The sequence below is a fragment of the Buteo buteo genome, chromosome 11 (genome assembly GCF_964188355.1).
Source record: "Buteo buteo chromosome 11, bButBut1.hap1.1, whole genome shotgun sequence".
Lineage (NCBI taxonomy): Eukaryota > Metazoa > Chordata > Aves > Accipitriformes > Accipitridae > Buteo > Buteo buteo.
In genome coordinates this window covers 22,809,239-22,825,248 of record NC_134181.1, presented here as the reverse complement: position 1 = coordinate 22,825,248, position 16,010 = coordinate 22,809,239, and the positions used below count along the sequence as shown (strand labels likewise).

At 42.5% G+C, this 16,010-nt stretch overlaps 1 protein-coding gene across 9 annotated transcripts in view; it reads left to right on the top strand.

Moving 5' to 3' along the window:
- CTCF (CCCTC-binding factor) overlaps positions 1 to 15,396 on the top strand; it is a 37,850-nt gene extending 22,454 nt beyond the window's left edge. For 7 of the 9 annotated variants that reach the window (XM_075040474.1, XM_075040475.1, XM_075040471.1 and 4 more), the window contains 10 exons: positions 242 to 1,034; positions 1,700 to 1,870; positions 2,712 to 2,845; positions 4,347 to 4,467; positions 5,306 to 5,455; positions 6,813 to 6,973; positions 7,396 to 7,578; positions 7,994 to 8,129; positions 12,628 to 12,795; positions 13,839 to 15,396. In XM_075040474.1, the coding sequence (XP_074896575.1) occupies positions 254 to 1,034; positions 1,700 to 1,870; positions 2,712 to 2,845; positions 4,347 to 4,467; positions 5,306 to 5,455; positions 6,813 to 6,973; positions 7,396 to 7,578; positions 7,994 to 8,129; positions 12,628 to 12,795; positions 13,839 to 14,020 (2,187 nt within the window). In that variant the 5' untranslated portion in view covers positions 242 to 253 and the 3' untranslated portion in view covers positions 14,021 to 15,396. The remainder of the gene's footprint in view (positions 1 to 241; positions 1,035 to 1,699; positions 1,871 to 2,711; positions 2,846 to 4,346; positions 4,468 to 5,305; positions 5,456 to 6,812; positions 6,974 to 7,395; positions 7,579 to 7,993; positions 8,130 to 12,627; positions 12,796 to 13,838) is intronic. The other 2 variants (XM_075040478.1, XM_075040477.1) reach the window with 1 other exon arrangement.
- The last annotated feature ends 614 nt before the right edge of the window (positions 15,397 to 16,010 follow it).

Below are 16,010 nucleotides of genomic sequence, written 5' to 3'. Positions count from 1 at the left end.
TTTCCGAGAAACTGGTACAGCTGTCTCACTTCAGGCAGCATTCTGTGATTGCCTTGGTTTATGGTGGCAATACGCTAGGAGAGACCTACAGTTACCAAATCCCATTTTCTGAATATGATTGCAGTATGTTGCTGCTCTTGAGCTGGTTGTTTTCAGTTAGGCCACTTGTCCCTCTGTGGGGTTTGTGCAGTTGCTAAAATACATTGAATGGTGTGCAGCATTCATTCTCTTGTTTTTACAGCAGGAAGGTGAAATGGAAGGTGAGGCAGTTGAAGCTATTGTGGAGGAATCGGAAACTTTTATTAAAGGGAAAGAGAGAAAAACCTATCAAAGGCGACGTGAAGGTGGGCAGGAGGACGATGCTTGTCATATACCACCAAACCAAGCAGATGGAGGTGAAGTAGTGCAGGATGTCAACAGTGGTGTGCAGATGGTGATGATGGAACAGCTGGATCCAACTCTTCTTCAGATGAAGACTGAAGTAATGGAAGGTGCAGTGCCTCAAGAAACGGAGGCTACGGTGGATGACACGCAGATCATAACACTTCAGGTTGTTAATATGGAAGAGCAGCCTATAAACCTTGGTGAGCTTCAGCTGGTCCAAGTACCTGTACCAGTGACTGTACCTGTTGCCACCACATCTGTGGAAGAACTTCAGGGAGCTTATGAAAATGAGGTTTCCAAAGGAGGCCTGCAAGAGGGAGAGCCCATGATCTGTCACACCCTCCCTTTACCGGAAGGCTTCCAAGTAGTGAAAGTGGGTGCAAATGGTGAGGTGGAGACACTGGAACAAGGTGAACTTCAGCCACAGGAAGATCCCAATTGGCAAAAAGATCCAGACTATCAGCCACCAGCCAAAAAAACAAAGAAAAACAAAAAGAGTAAGCTTCGCTACACTGAGGAAGGCAAAGATGTGGATGTCTCTGTGTATGACTTTGAAGAAGAGCAGCAGGAGGGTTTGTTGTCTGAGGTCAATGCAGAAAAGGTGGTGGGCAATATGAAGCCACCTAAACCAACAAAAATTAAAAAGAAAGGTAAGCTCCCCATCTGCAAGTGGATTTTAAAAATGTATTTGTTATGGTGGGACCTTGCAATATGATTGAAGTGTGAGTAGATGCAAGTGGGAGGAAAGCAGACATGCCCAGTGTCATGTATTCTTTATATAATAGCACTCAGCTCTATTGTTTCCTGGGCAAACCTCCCATCTTGTCCATCTAGGCTGTAAAGGAGCTCATTTTCCTCGAGTGTGATGCTGTGGCATTAATATTCCCATATAACTAGAGTTGAGAAGATTCTTCTCTTTGCTGTAATGCATATGTAAGAGTTTATGTACATGTGGTTTACATCAGGAACCAACAGTATAATTAGTTCTGTGGGTTTTTTCCTAACCAATTGCTGGGTAAGGTAGGTGGTGCAAAATACAGCAATATATATGTTTGACTTTTCTTAAAACTGTAAGTTAAGCAGCCCTTTTTAGAGTGGAGAAGGACCATTGAGTGCTGGCATACTAATGAAAATTGAAACCAAGTCAGCCATAGTCAGCAATGACTGTTCGTAAGGGTATGCGGTTGGATTTAATGGTACATGATGTTTCCTTGTAGTAGTTACATCTCCAAGAAGCTTTTCCTTTTCCCTGCTGATCTCTTACGTTATGCAGTAGACCACAGTCGAGAGTAAGGATTATTTCCTTCATGGCTAGGTGTAAAGAAGACATTCCAGTGCGAACTGTGCAGTTACACTTGTCCGCGTCGTTCCAACTTGGACCGCCACATGAAAAGCCACACTGATGAAAGACCACATAAGTGCCATCTCTGTGGCAGAGCTTTCCGGACAGTCACATTGCTGAGGAACCACCTCAACACTCACACAGGTACTCTTGCTTTTGTGTACATTGTTTGTAGGATCTGCTCTGTCATTAGAACAGATATAAAACCAGGATGGATCTATCTTGAATCTAATTTCTCTTATGGAACAAGCTAAAAAGGAAGAAACCATGCAGTGCTGTCATTTGTTTCTCATATGAATGCAGTTTTCTGCCTGGCCAGGTCAGGTACAGAGCTTGTCCTGTACACAGGGATAAAACTGATCCTGGGCTTGATCTGAAATTACCTGAGGTTACAGAAATGTTCCATTTGTCTTCAGTGTTAGTACTTGTGTTTAAGCTTTGCGTTGCTGCTGTTTGCAGAAAAGTAAGATGAGAATGAGGCTCGAGCTTAAACATAAGGGAACTGAAAATAACAACAACAAAAAAAACCCCAAGGAGTAGGTTATAAACTGGACCAATAAAACTTATGGCTAGGAACTGTAGCACATTTCTGTTGCTCCTTACTAAAGTTTCTGGTATAAAACTACAGGTAATTGAACTGTAATTAAACTTAAGCTTGTTGTGACCTTTCTGCAAAAAAAATGTAATTCATATCCCTTGTTTTCTCTGCGTACTTATGTCTAACTGGGTGGTTTGAAATTTGTAAATAACCAAGTGATACAAAAATAAGGGAGTCTGTTTCCTCACTGAAAGGATATTAATTCTCTAAGATCTTCAATCCATTAGTTATTTATACAAAAGTTGACTCTTGTGTGTTATTTGCTTCTCTAATCTTTCAGAATGTGAAAGCAATGTTGCTAATTCAGTTTAAAAACAAAAAAATAACCCCCAAACTGTTCCATATTCTCTTCTGTCATCATCTTCCTGTTTTGCTGCAAACTATTAGGTACTCGCCCTCACAAGTGCCCAGACTGCGACATGGCCTTTGTGACCAGTGGAGAGTTGGTTCGGCATCGCCGCTACAAACATACCCATGAGAAACCATTCAAATGTTCAATGTGTGATTATGCTAGTGTGGAGGTATGTTGGTTAATTGTTACAGCACTGAATACTTCCTTGTACGCTTCAAAGCTTGTTCACCATCTGTTACAAACTGTTCTTAGGCATTTCCTCTTTGGCCATTTGCTTAAAAGGCTCTGAGAAGAAAAAGTTATAAATCAGGTCTGTTCTTGGAAGCAAATGGTGGGGTTTCCTCAGTTAATGAGAAAACAGTTAGAGAGCATTTATGCACAGAAATCCTAGGTGATGTCCACTTCCTCTTTGGAGACAATAGTTATTGTCATTGTTTCTTAAATTATTTGGCCTTTAAGATGATTGCAGGAGTCATAGCATGCTCTGTCTTGAAGGCAGCCATCTCCTGCTGCAGTAAGGATGTACTTTCAGACTAGAGGTACTCTCCCATTTTAGAAATGTGCATTCTGCATATGATTGGTTTATGCCACTAAGGTGACTGTAGCAAAAACTAATGAGCCTTTGCCTCAATATTGGTGAAAAGCAGCTTTGGTAATACTGGGTGATTGTCTAATTTGCTCAAGTAAATTAAGCTTCCTTGAATGCTCTCCCCTATGCAGTATTGTTTCTTATGCTACAGGACAGCCTTTATATTGTGATGGGGAATTTGAGCAAGATGATGAGCACCATAATTTAAAAAAAAAAACACAAACAAACAAGGGGATGTCTGCAGTGGAAGAAGGCCACAGTGGGGAGAGGTTGAGTAGGGGCTTTGAGCTTTTTTTTCCTATCCACACTGTGGCTGCAGTGCTGTAATTCCATGCCTTGTGGTTTGAGTGCTGAATAAATTGTGTTGCAGTAGTTTTCGTAGTATGAGTTAGGAACAAATAACCAAGTTGATCTATATGTGAGCTCGTGCTGCGTTTTGTAGACATAGGTTGGTGATTAAGCAGCGTGGTTACGTTTGAGCAAGAAATGCCTTAACGTTTGAGTTCATGCTGACCTTTAAGCTGGGTTGGTGCCTTCTAGATAAAAGCAGGAGAGGAAGGGAATTAAGTCACCTTGTTGATTGTAGGACTAGATTTTTTTGTTGTTCTTAGCAAGAAATTGATTTATCTTATCCTTCTCAAAGTAACTGGAGAGGACCCAAGAAAGCACCCTGTGGAGAAGAATATACTGTACAGGGGACACTCGCCTCCCGCAATGTTCCTTGGGTGCATGCTTTCCCAGAACACTTTCTTGTGCCTCTCCAGGACACTTTCAAATTTTAGCGTGTCTTCAGATGCTGAGATGGTTGATAACAGTAAGGTGAGCACAAGACTCTAAACCAGGCTGCGCTGAACGTGGGAGCAAGCATCAAGCAAGACTGGGAATGAGGTTGGGAGGTGAAGTAGAGTGGGCAGGAGTGAGTGGCTATGTGCAGTGTAAAAATGGCATTAGAACATGCTTGTTTGGGTTAGTGATAAGATAAAAATAGACTGCCTTAAACTTAATCTTGACTGATTTCTTGTACTTTTGGCAAACTGACCTGCTCATCTATGCTAATTTCAGTCTTGCTTTTGACTTCCAGGTTAGCAAATTGAAACGCCACATTCGTTCTCACACTGGAGAGCGTCCGTTCCAGTGCAGCTTGTGCAGCTATGCCAGCAGGGATACCTACAAACTGAAGAGGCACATGAGGACCCACTCTGGTATTGATGCCATGGGTTTTTAGTGTGTTACTTATTGTTTAGCGTCAAGAGTGCTGAGGCTGTGTACAATGGGTGCTAACACTTAAACAGCAAAAGAAATATAATTTTGTAGTTTAATAAAAAACCTTTATAAAATCTGTAAATGAAGAGAGTGCACCATGATTCTAAGCACTTGTAAATTCATAACCTGGTAGTAACTACTGCATTGAGAAATGAGCTTGGAGAATTCTGATTTCCAGTCTGACTGAGTTGATAAAGTACAGGCACTTCCAGTGTGAACAGAAGAAACTTCTATTACCAGTTTTCCACTACTGGTTGAAGATTATAGCCTTTTACAGTTTCATGCTTGAGTGTAGTTGCAAAAGCGTCTCATGCATGTTAGTTTGTAAAGATCCTAAATTTTTTCTTTAATAGAAATAGGGATGGTTTTAGCACAGAATGTTACTGGCATGCCAAATTATTGCTAAAATTGAAGGGGAAAAAAATGCCCTTGCATGTATACATGAGCATTCAGAACCCACAAGCCCCCCAAAAAACTGATGCCACTTCCTGTCTTCTGGCAGCCTGTGTGTAGGTCTTCCATACATTTCTCAGAGTAAGGATAACAATTTAACTCATTTGCTTAAAGATTGGACTCGAGTCTCTTTGTAGAAAGATGCATGCTGAAGCTAAAATTTATAGAGAAAGAGACGTTACTGAGCTCTTTCTAGGGTTACTATTTTCTATCAACTAGCTGCCTGTTGGAAGTTTTTGGGAGGTTGTTTTGTTTGGGGCTTCTTGGTGAGATTTCTTTTTAATAAAAGTACTTGTGCTATTTTTTTTCCTCCTGCTACTGAAGGAGAGAAGCCATATGAATGTTACATCTGCCATGCTCGCTTCACTCAGAGTGGTACCATGAAGATGCACATTTTGCAGAAGCACACGGAGAATGTGGCCAAATTTCACTGTCCTCACTGTGATACTGTTATAGCGAGAAAGAGTGACTTGGGTATGTATCTCACAAAAGTGGCCATTTGGTGAAGATTCTATGAAACACTTCCCAGAAACAGAGTTCACATAACCCAACTGCTGACTTTTTTTTATTTACCTAATACTTCTGGTAACTGTACAACATGAAGCACAGGATTAGATGTGTGGCTGGTAATACACACTTTTACCTTACAATAGCTGCTGCAAACTAAGAATTTTAAGGTTTTTTTCATTATTTGAAAATGTAGTGTGTTTTCCAAGCACACAAGGCAAGTTACTGTTTTCAGGCCTATAGATGCAAGGCATTTATTGAACTTGGACTGAGATTACAACTGTATGTGGATTGAGGTTTGAAAAACCCAGAAGTCACTTGGCTTGACCTCCTGTACATTGGAGGCTATTAAGTTTCATGCAGAGGTATTGTCATCAAGCTGAAAGGTTTGAATTAGACCAAATAGTTTAATTTTCCAGGGTGTGGAGCTGTGTGCCACAGACAGGGTAGGAAAGACTTGAGTTGTCACAAAGCCTTGAGTTCTTGCAGTAGGAGAGTCTTACTCTAGCAAGCAGTACCCAGTGTGATTCCAGCAGGCAAGCTCTCTTATGTTCTACAAGAAGGTGAAAAATAATATCACGGCCAGAGCAGCTGAGGAGAAGGAAGAAGCCACGATTTGGCAGAACTTACTGTCTATAAACAGAATATCACCCAAGTAATGGGGAGGCGGGCTCCCTTCCAATAAAGACAAGGGTAAAGTGCTACAGCAAGAGGCAGTTTGAGAGTATGGCAGTCAGTTGATGTCGGGAGCAAACAAGCTGATTTACAACAGAGGAAAACTGATGTTAGCTATGAAGAATTTTTCTTCTCATAATGCTTTAGTCTACTGTAAGCTACCTTGTGCAGCTGTGGTATGCTCCTAGTTGGAGGATTTTAAAGAAGTGACTAAAACCTCTGTTGGGGATTATCTGCTGGTATCCCTGTTGCCTTCTAGCCCTGTCACTCTGACTTCTAATCCTGCAGAAAATCCTGTTTCCCCCAGTGTATTACCTGGCATAACGGTCCACGAGGCACTTTAGTGTGACAAACATATGTTAATCAAATGCAAGTGTACTGTATCAGCACAGGCTGACTAATAACCAAATCTAGAATGCTGTGGAAAAACTCAATGGAGTTTTTCTGCAAGACCTTTCTGTCTAGAAATTGTTCTGGGTGCTTTTCATTGAGAGTCTTTTAGGTTTTTGGTAGAATCCCAAATTAACTATTTCACTTTTTTGGCTTGAGCTTGAGACTGCATGCAAGGAGATTGCTAAGGGAACTGTAGGCTAGCCTTTCATGCTTAGAAAGGCACGGTGATTAAAGCCTCTGATTCTTTTACTCCTAGGTGTCCATTTGCGAAAGCAGCATTCCTACATCGAACAGGGCAAGAAGTGTCGCTACTGTGACGCTGTGTTTCATGAGCGGTATGCCCTCATACAGCATCAAAAGTCTCACAAGAATGAGAAGCGCTTCAAGTGTGACCAGTGCGATTATGCATGCAGACAGGTAAGCTTTGGGGGACTGGCACCTCTTATGAGCATTAGAACAGGAGCTAAAAATATAAGGTGGAAATCTTAGCTGTTAAGTTTGACCAGCTGTCAAGATCAAATTAGCTCTCTAAATCTTTTGAAGGGTGTGAAGGAAGGTTCAGTGGCCTTTGCTTCTTGACGGTGTAGCGTTCCCCTGTAGAGAAGTACTTTCTAAGTCACAACCTTGATGTATCTGTTGACAAAGGGATAAGAGTCCATCTAGGATGGAAGTAGCTAGGACTGATTATGCCATCAGTCAAGATGTTCTCACATTCCTGCAGAATCATCCTTTCCTTGATATTAAGGATAAAGTTTTGGCCTTCCTTTAGCTGAAAATTCACTCTTCTGTATCCATATATCTGAGTTCTCAAGTTACTTTTCCTGTCTTGTCCCTGTCAGGAGCGACACATGGTCATGCATAAACGGACCCATACTGGAGAAAAGCCTTATGCCTGTAGCCATTGTGATAAAACCTTCCGTCAGAAACAGCTCCTCGATATGCACTTCAAACGATACCACGATCCTAACTTTGTCCCTGCTGCCTTCGTCTGTTCCAAGTGTGGCAAAACATTCACTCGCAGGGTAAGGGAATATACTGCTTTGAATTGTGGTGTTTTGTGGTGGAATGAGGCTTTTAACCAAGGGGAGGGGAACATGTTTACCCAAAAGGAAAGGTGCATGAGGTACATGGCACAATACTGATCTCTGAAATGGAGCACTTCTTTCTGAGAGGAAAAGAGCGGGGGGGAGACCTAGTATAATTCAGAATTAGTACTAGCATGTATTAGGGGTGACATCATGAGCAATGTGAAAATGCAACTTTTATTCATAAATTTGATGGAAATTTACCAGTTTCCCCTAAATCATCTTTCTTAAGAAAAGAAAAAGAAAAAATGCAAGTTACCAGAAATGTGTTTGAAAATATAGAGCCAGAATATCTGATCTTGGATTCAATGCATGTTGTATTTTTTTTGTTGTGTTTTTTCTCTTTGAGTAGAACACAATGGCCAGACATGCTGATAACTGCTCTGGCCTAGATGGTGGGGAAGGAGAGAATGGAGGAGAGACAAAGAAGGGCAAACGTGGCCGAAAGAGAAAGATGCGGTCTAAGAAAGAAGATTCCTCTGACAGTGGTAAGAAATGGCTCAGTACATTCTGAGAACTACAGGCCTGTGATTTGCTGTGTGTGTTAGCTGTTAGTTTGCCCGTTCTGCAGGTTTGTTCTGGCACTTGAAAAGCTTTTATCTAGTTGGCAAGCAAAAAATGATGGTATGTGGCCAAGTACAGAGGTGACTGCCTGTGAGGGATAGTATAGATTCTGCTGTCCCGGACCTCTTCCAAGACAGAGTAGTTGAAAAAACAGTCTGACACCCTTTGCCTAGGCTGCGCAGTTCCTGTCCTGCCTGCTCTTCTGTGTGAGAAATTCTCTGGTAATGCTTTCAGTGTCCCAAAAGAGCCTGTGTGTTTCTGTGGTGCACTGCTATGAAATGGTACATGTTCTTGCTTCACTGCTATTGGGTGGCATGTGGCATGTCCAGATGACCCCACTGCTGAATAGCTTGGCTGCTTCTGTGGAGGAAGGCTGCCAGCATCCAAGAGAATCGTGGAGACAGTACTGGCAATCTATGGACTGTTGTGGACGGCCTGTTGAGACAATTGAAGGGTCAAGGAGCTGGTGGTGTCTTCTGCTTCACGCGTATGTTTGCATGTATGCTGATATTGAGAAGATGGCTTTTGAAGGGCTCTGACTTCCTGGATAGTGTGCCAGAAGATGGGTTAGGTGCAATTTGTCATAGGGTGGCTACTGTCTGTAAGCTCATCCAGAACAGGGAGACGGCAGAAGCTGTTGCAGCAGGTAGTGATCACCTTCACTGCGGTCCTATTGTGAAGGAAAAACTCAGTCATAGTCTTACCTCCTGGTAGAGGGAAAGCTTAGTCATGTCTTCAGCAGGAAAGTCGAAGTAGAGTCTCAAGACCAACCAGTTCAAAGATGACTCTGCAAAAGCAGTGTTGCTGATTAGTCTTTTATCTGGAGTGCTTTATGTAATTAATCAAGGGGTGTAGGGATCTTTCTGGCTAGAGAATGCGTATCTGAAATGCTTATGTGGCAAACAGGTTTTATAGGATGAGTATGGTCAAATGGCTTGTGCAAACCTTGACTGCAAAAACTGTAGAAATAAGTGCTTAATACCATGTTTGTAGATATTTGAAAAAAAGTGTTACAATCAGTTGAATAAAAGCACGTTTAACTGATTGTTCATTTAAAATATGAAAAGGTCATGGAGGTAGAGAGAGTAAAATAACTGCCTTGATGGAAGGTAATTAAAAATATGGGATTCTGGAGTATCTAATTTTTATCTGATTTGTAGGCTTCCTGGGAGTTTAGCCTATTCTAAAACCCCAGATTTTATTTAGTTGATATGGTTCAGGTGCAAAACAATTTTTTGGGGAAGCTGGTCAGAAGTCATGCTTGCTAGGTGGACTGATGATGAGCTCTGTATAGCTGTGGCTCAGACTTTGTAACTGAGAGAATCCCTTCAGCCTCAGATGAGTTGACAAGTCTGGGTTGACTTCTCAGGAATCATTTGATAGATGTGAAGAATTGACTAGTGTGAGCTGACTAGTGGTAAGAAGGAGGCTCTAACCACATTCTCAGGAGAATTGCATTATTCAGTGTTGTTTTTATCTCTCGATCTGCAGTTTAATGAGTTTTGGCAACTGCTAAATATCTAAAAATGGTGAGCAAAGCTGTGACGAAACAGACCCGTCTTGTGCTAATGGGAAAAATACCAGATAGCAAATGATAGTTTTGTCTCCCATCTGGCCTGTCTGCCCAATGTTAGACAGACTTCTAGTTGATACACTGAGTTGAGAGGGGGGATATAAAGAACCTCTAAAAAGCTGGCACCTGGGAAATCCAATAAATGAAAGAAATTTGGCTTGAGGAATATTCCTTGAGTGACTGTGTAAAGTAATGTAGCGTATATGTGCCTCAGTGTATGTAAGGGACAGTTTGAGTTGTTTTTTCCCCTTTAGGTGGATAAACAGAAGTATGCCTTATGCAATGCCCCTTTTGTTCATGAGTGAAGCCACTCTTCTATGCAGTTGACACCCTTACAAATTTAAGGGCAATCATTTTGCTGTCCAAACAATACTATCCTCTTTGACATCTCTTACTGCTTTTTGTCTGCTTTGGTTTTGACCAGGGCATTCAGATCATGCGGATGGTGCTAACCTAGTAACTTTAAGGAGTGTTCTGAAGAATAAAGTGTAGAACAATAAGCTCAGTTAACAACATAAAAGTTGCAAAAAAACCCCACAGCTTGCCATGAGGACTGTTGGATTGGAATCAGCTCCAAAATGCAATGAGGTGCAAAGAGTTGATGTGAATGGGAGGTGCCATCTTAAATTCTTTGGGTAGACAGGGCCTCATAAAATATGCTGCATTAGACCTGTCCTGCCTCTGAAGAGAGGTCTTGGGGAAGATCCTTTTAGTGACTGGTTGGTAAACGGTATGTCAATGGCCCTGGAAAGCATGGTGAGCAATCTGCAGACATGTGCTCACCCTTAATGCTTAAGAACTCCCCAGTTTTGTGTGGTTCTGCCATATTCAGCTTGAGATTTTGAGGTCTTGGACATAAGTCCCAGTGTCTGGGAGCTGCTGCCCTGGTTTCCTATCTACTTAACAGAGAAGGCCTGAAGTATGGTGTTGCCGTTTCTTCAGGGCTAGGAGACTTGCTCTTGGATCCCTCTTTGAGTTCTAGTGTTTCGTAGTGATACTGTAGTGACTGCTACCACTATTTATGTGTGACCAGCCCCTTTTATCCTCTTGACCCTCCTATTTCCCACACTTATTCCTCTCCACATCACCTCAGCCCCTCCCCTAAGCATCCCATAAGTAATCCTGTGTGATCCAAAACTGCCTTTCCCCTGCATCCCATTATGTGTCCCACCCCCAGCCAGCAATTCATAGAATCACAGAATCATAGAATGGTTTGGGTTGGAAGGGACTTTAAAGATAATTTAGTTCCAACACCCCTGCCATGGGCAGGGACACCTTCCACTAGACCAGGTTGCTCAAAGCCCCATCCAACCTGACTTTGAACACTTCCAGGGATGGGGCATCCACAACGTCTCCAGGTAACCTGTTCCAGTGCCTCACCACCCTTGCAGTAAAGAATTTCTTCCTTATATCTGATCCAAATCGAACCTCTTTCAGTTTAAAGCCATTACCCCTTGTCCTATCACTACATGTCCTTGTAAAAAGTAGCTCTCCAGCTTTCTTGCAGCCCCCCCTTTAGGTACTGGAAGGCTGCTATAAGGTCTCCCCAGAGCTTTCTCTTCTCCAGGCTGAACATCCCCAACTGTGTCAGCCTGTCTTCATAGGAGAGGTGCTCCAGCCTTCTGATCATCTTTGTGGCCCTCCTCTGGACTCAATCCAACAGGTTCATGTCCTTCTTATGTTGGGGGCCCCAGAGCTGAACACAGTACTCCAGGTGGGGTCTCATGAGAACAGAGTAGAGGGGCAGAATCACCTCCCTTGACCTGCTGGCCACACTTCTTTTGATGCAGCCCAGGATTTCTGGGCTTTCTGGGCTGCAAACACACATTGCCAGGTCATGTTGAGCTTCTTGCCAACCAGCACTCCCAAGTCCATCTCTGCAGGGCTGCTCTCAATCCACTCATTGCCCAGCCTGTGTTTGTGCTTGGGATTGCCCAAACCCATGTGCAGGACCTTGCACTTGGTCTTGTTGAGCTTCATGAGATTTGCACGGGTGCACTCCTCCAGCCTGTTAGGGGGTCCCTCTGGATGGCATCCCTTCCCTCCAGTGTGTTGACCGCACCACACAGCTTGGTGGCGTTGGCAAACTTGCTGAGGATGCTCTCAATCCCACTATGTTGCTGACAAAGATGTTAAACAGTGCCGGTCCCAAGAGCAACCCCTGAGGAACGCCACTTGTCACTGGTCTCCACTTTAACGTCACGCTGTTGACCACAACTCTTTTGAGTGTGACCATCCAGCCAATTCCTTATCCACTGAGTGGTCTGTCCATCAAATCCATGTCTTTCAATTCCCCCATACCCCTTAGTGTAAAAGGTGATCAGGAGAGCTGCTCCTGATGACTCATCATGGTGGGGTTTGCACCTGCATGCTGGGGCTGGTGGCTCACCTGGGAGTGGCCTGGACAAGATGTTTGTTTCTCAGAAGTTGATTTAGGTTCCCTCCTTCCATTGTGCACCCCTGTGTACCTCCTCTGAGTTGTGCAGGTGGGACTTTGATGGGCTGATGGCTCCTGTGATGGACCTGGGAGTAGCCCAGCAGTGTATTATTTGGTCTCCCTCCTGCCATTGTCTTTCTGAGCTCCTTTATGGATGTGCAGAGGCGCTTTTATTGCATAACCTAACATAATTATGTTTTCTTTTGCTTTCTGAAGGACAACTTGTTCCATCTAATGTGAGGGTAACAGACTAACAGTCTATGGCACCAGCTTCTCAACAAAGGACTTGTTTGCCTTCTTTCTCATCCGAGTTGACTGCTTTTGGATGAGGATTTGGTGGTGGTTCTCTGTAGATGGATGTGTTTGCTTCTTGTTTAAACTGAAGACTTACCTAATACAATGTTTCTTACAGAGGAAAATGCTGAACCAGATTTGGATGATAATGAAGATGAGGAGGAGACAGCAGTAGAAATTGAGGCTGAACCAGAAGTTGAGCAAGAGGCTCCTGCACCACCTCCCAGTAAGAAACGAAGAGGAAGACCACCAGGCAAAGCTGCCACTCAACCAAAACAATCCCAGCGTAAGTCACTAATTGAAGCTTATGTTATACTGCTTGCTTGAGCTGCTTTTTCCTTGGATTTGGCAGTTCTTGTAGGACAACTGCTCCCCTCAAGTGAGCTTATTTAAAAACTAGGTAACTGTACTTGTCTCTATTTTAACAAGAACTCACCTTTTGTGTGAAATTTGTTGCAAGGGTTTCGTGGTCACAAGAGAACATAGCCACTTCAGACCACGTTAAAAGGAGAGGACATTTTTTCTTTAGTATTATTCCATTTCATAGATGTGCAAACAGCTCACTGCTTCTTGCACCAGCTACAGTGTCTCTACTAATGTACAGTTCCTGGTAAAACACCTGTTAGTACAACCACTGCGGTATTCTTACCTATGTAGACTTTTGTAGGTATTGCCACAAGCAAACATGCTTCAGGCCTGTAGTTCTGAGCATAGCATCAATGCAGCTGTCATTTCAACTCTACAGAGTTTTCTCCATAAGAATAGACATTGGTGACTGTGCAAAGTCTTGAGTAAATAAATTCTAGGAACAAAGCAGGAAGGGCAAATTTGTTCCTTCAAGGGGTAGTGGCTTCCCCGGTGGCTTGCCTGTCTGCTCAGTGCTACAAGTGTGTCTTCTGTCCTTCCTAGAATTACAGCTTGTGGAAACATTTTATGCTGAATTCATCACTAGTATCACTGGATTCCCCTGAATTTGAAGTTTTGCCTTATGCCCATACACTGATATGGTCTTGTTTGTTGATTACTCTACAATATCTGTTGTTTGAGTAATGTCTTAATACCAGAAGGCGTACTGGAACTGTTGCAGTGGCAGCACATCTTCACAGAGGGGCAAGGAAATAGATGCTTGATACTTGGATGAATGAGGCAGGTTGAATCGCTCCCTGCTAATGTGGGAATGTGAGTTGTGGGCCCCACCTTCCCTTTCCATGGAAGAGTCTTAAGTATCTACTGAAAAGTTATCTGGTGAGGTGTGCAGGCCAGCTCTGGAACCAGTAAAAAAAAAAAAATGTTTTTTCCCCCTCCTCCTTTTGTTTTCTGCCCTTGTAGCTGCAGCAATCATTCAGGTTGAAGACCAGAACACTGGTGAAATTGAAAATATTATAGTTGAAGTAAAGAAAGAACCTGATGCGGAAACAGTAGAGGAAGAGGAGGAAGCTCAGCCTGCTGTAGTGGAAGCTCCCAATGGAGACCTCACTCCTGAGATGATTCTCAGCATGATGGACCGGTGATGGAGGAAGACCACGCTGGCTGACTGAACTGGCCTGGGCTGTGTTTAAGCGGCTCAAATCTATTTTTCCTTTTACCTTTTTTCTTGGCTTTGGGAAATGCATCATTTTAGACCATTTTACCAAACATACTGGGAAATAAAACTTCAAAATGATGTTAGAATGTGATTTAACTAGAACTTGCTGTTTTATGTTAGCATTACAGGATCATGGAACATTAGGAAATATTTTTGAGTCCTTGAGGGTTTCCTGTGAGATGCTTGATTTAGTTTTGCTCTGAACTGCATTGTAAAGCTGGTCCAAGGGCCTTGTTTACATGCACCAAGTTTTAATATACAAAAGTGGAAGCCTTGACTAGAGTATGTGGTAAACCACTCCGGACTTGCCCTTCCAGTTCCCAGAGTCCTTGAGCCTCCTTCTCTCAGTAGTGTTTTTAACTGTAAATGCAGACTTGGGAGGGTTCTAGACTTTTAAAATGTTTTTTGCTTTTCCCCACTGACTAGCTCCGGTTCTCCAAGTCGGCTGCACACGGTAGTTTTGGCATGCTCCAACTGGTTTCTGTCCTTAATATGCTTTGCTTTCTGCAAAGCATTTCTGTAATGGTCAAGCTTGTAAATAACTTTTTTTTACATTTTAATCTTTTTCCATTAATTAAGAGGTATGCAAAAATGCAGTTTAAATAAACCCCAGTATTTTAATTCCTTTCAAACTAAGTGATAAGAGAATTGATAGAGTGTAAATGTTGGAAAAGCTGTTGATAACCAATCACGTAGAAAAGAGATGTACCCAGACTATTGCTTGCGGAACAAGAGAAACCCACACGTGAAATCTGGTTTTGAAGCACACAAAACTGGTATTTGAAACATGTATAATTAACCTTCTTTTTGAGTTATAATTTCACGACTACATTTTCTTTGCTCTATCTTGTAGTTGTATTTTGTGTTTATGAATCCTGTGTTAAGGAAGAAGTGGTGATTTATAAGTGGGTCACTGCAGCCCTCAAAACCTGGGCCAGGAAATTTTAATAGGTCAGTAATTATACAATTTTGGATCTCTGATAAAGACAAAAAAGGAATAATGTGAAATACAAATGATGCCTGTATATGAACTGTCACATGTTAAAATATGTAAGCTTTTTATAGAGCCTCAGTCTTGCTGATTTCAAACAAATTTTTCTTCTATGTATCGCTTTTAAGAGAGCTATCAGTTTAGCTATCAGACTCTAGGTTGATGCATTTTTGTACTTAGCTGTACTGTGTGATATTTTTCATTATTTTAGGAAGCCAACATGGGAAAAAAATACTGTTATAAAATATGTAATGGGGTTTGAAAGCTGGGAAGGAGAATATACTGCTGTACAGCTAATAAATAATAATGGATTAACATGTGTGCTCACTGGCTGCTTTCTTTGTATATATTAATGGTATGACCTGGCAGTGATCTCCAGACTGTAAAGCCATCACTCCTCCTAGAAAGATGCTGCAGGCCTGTAAACAGGAACCAGCTCTTCTCTCGCTGTGGGTGTTCCCTCTGCCCTGTGCCAAATGCGAGGTAGCTATCTGTGACATTAAATTGCAGCCGCAGGTGAATGTACATGTAAGCAATTGGTGTTACTGTGGTGAAGCCAGCACACGGTCCCTGTTTCCTTACAGCAGCTCCGTCATGTAGTAGGGTCTAAGCTGCTTGCTCAGCTGGTGCTGCGTGGAGGAGCATGCAGCGGAGAAGTCACGCAAAATGTGCTGGGCTGGCCACTTGCGAATGTCGGCATTTACAGCTTGAGCTAGAAGTAATGCGGGAGTGGTGGTGGTTGCTTTTGTTCGTTTTGGCTGTGGGTTTAAATGATTGTAGCTGATGGTTTAGATAGCAGGAGTATTATTTCCATTTTGTTCTGGAAAATGGGACTGATACTTGGGTGGAGTTTCCATGGTGTATCTTAGTTACATGTGAAAGCAGCTTAGAGAAGCCATCTGAGAGTAAGCAGTGAGGTAGCTGC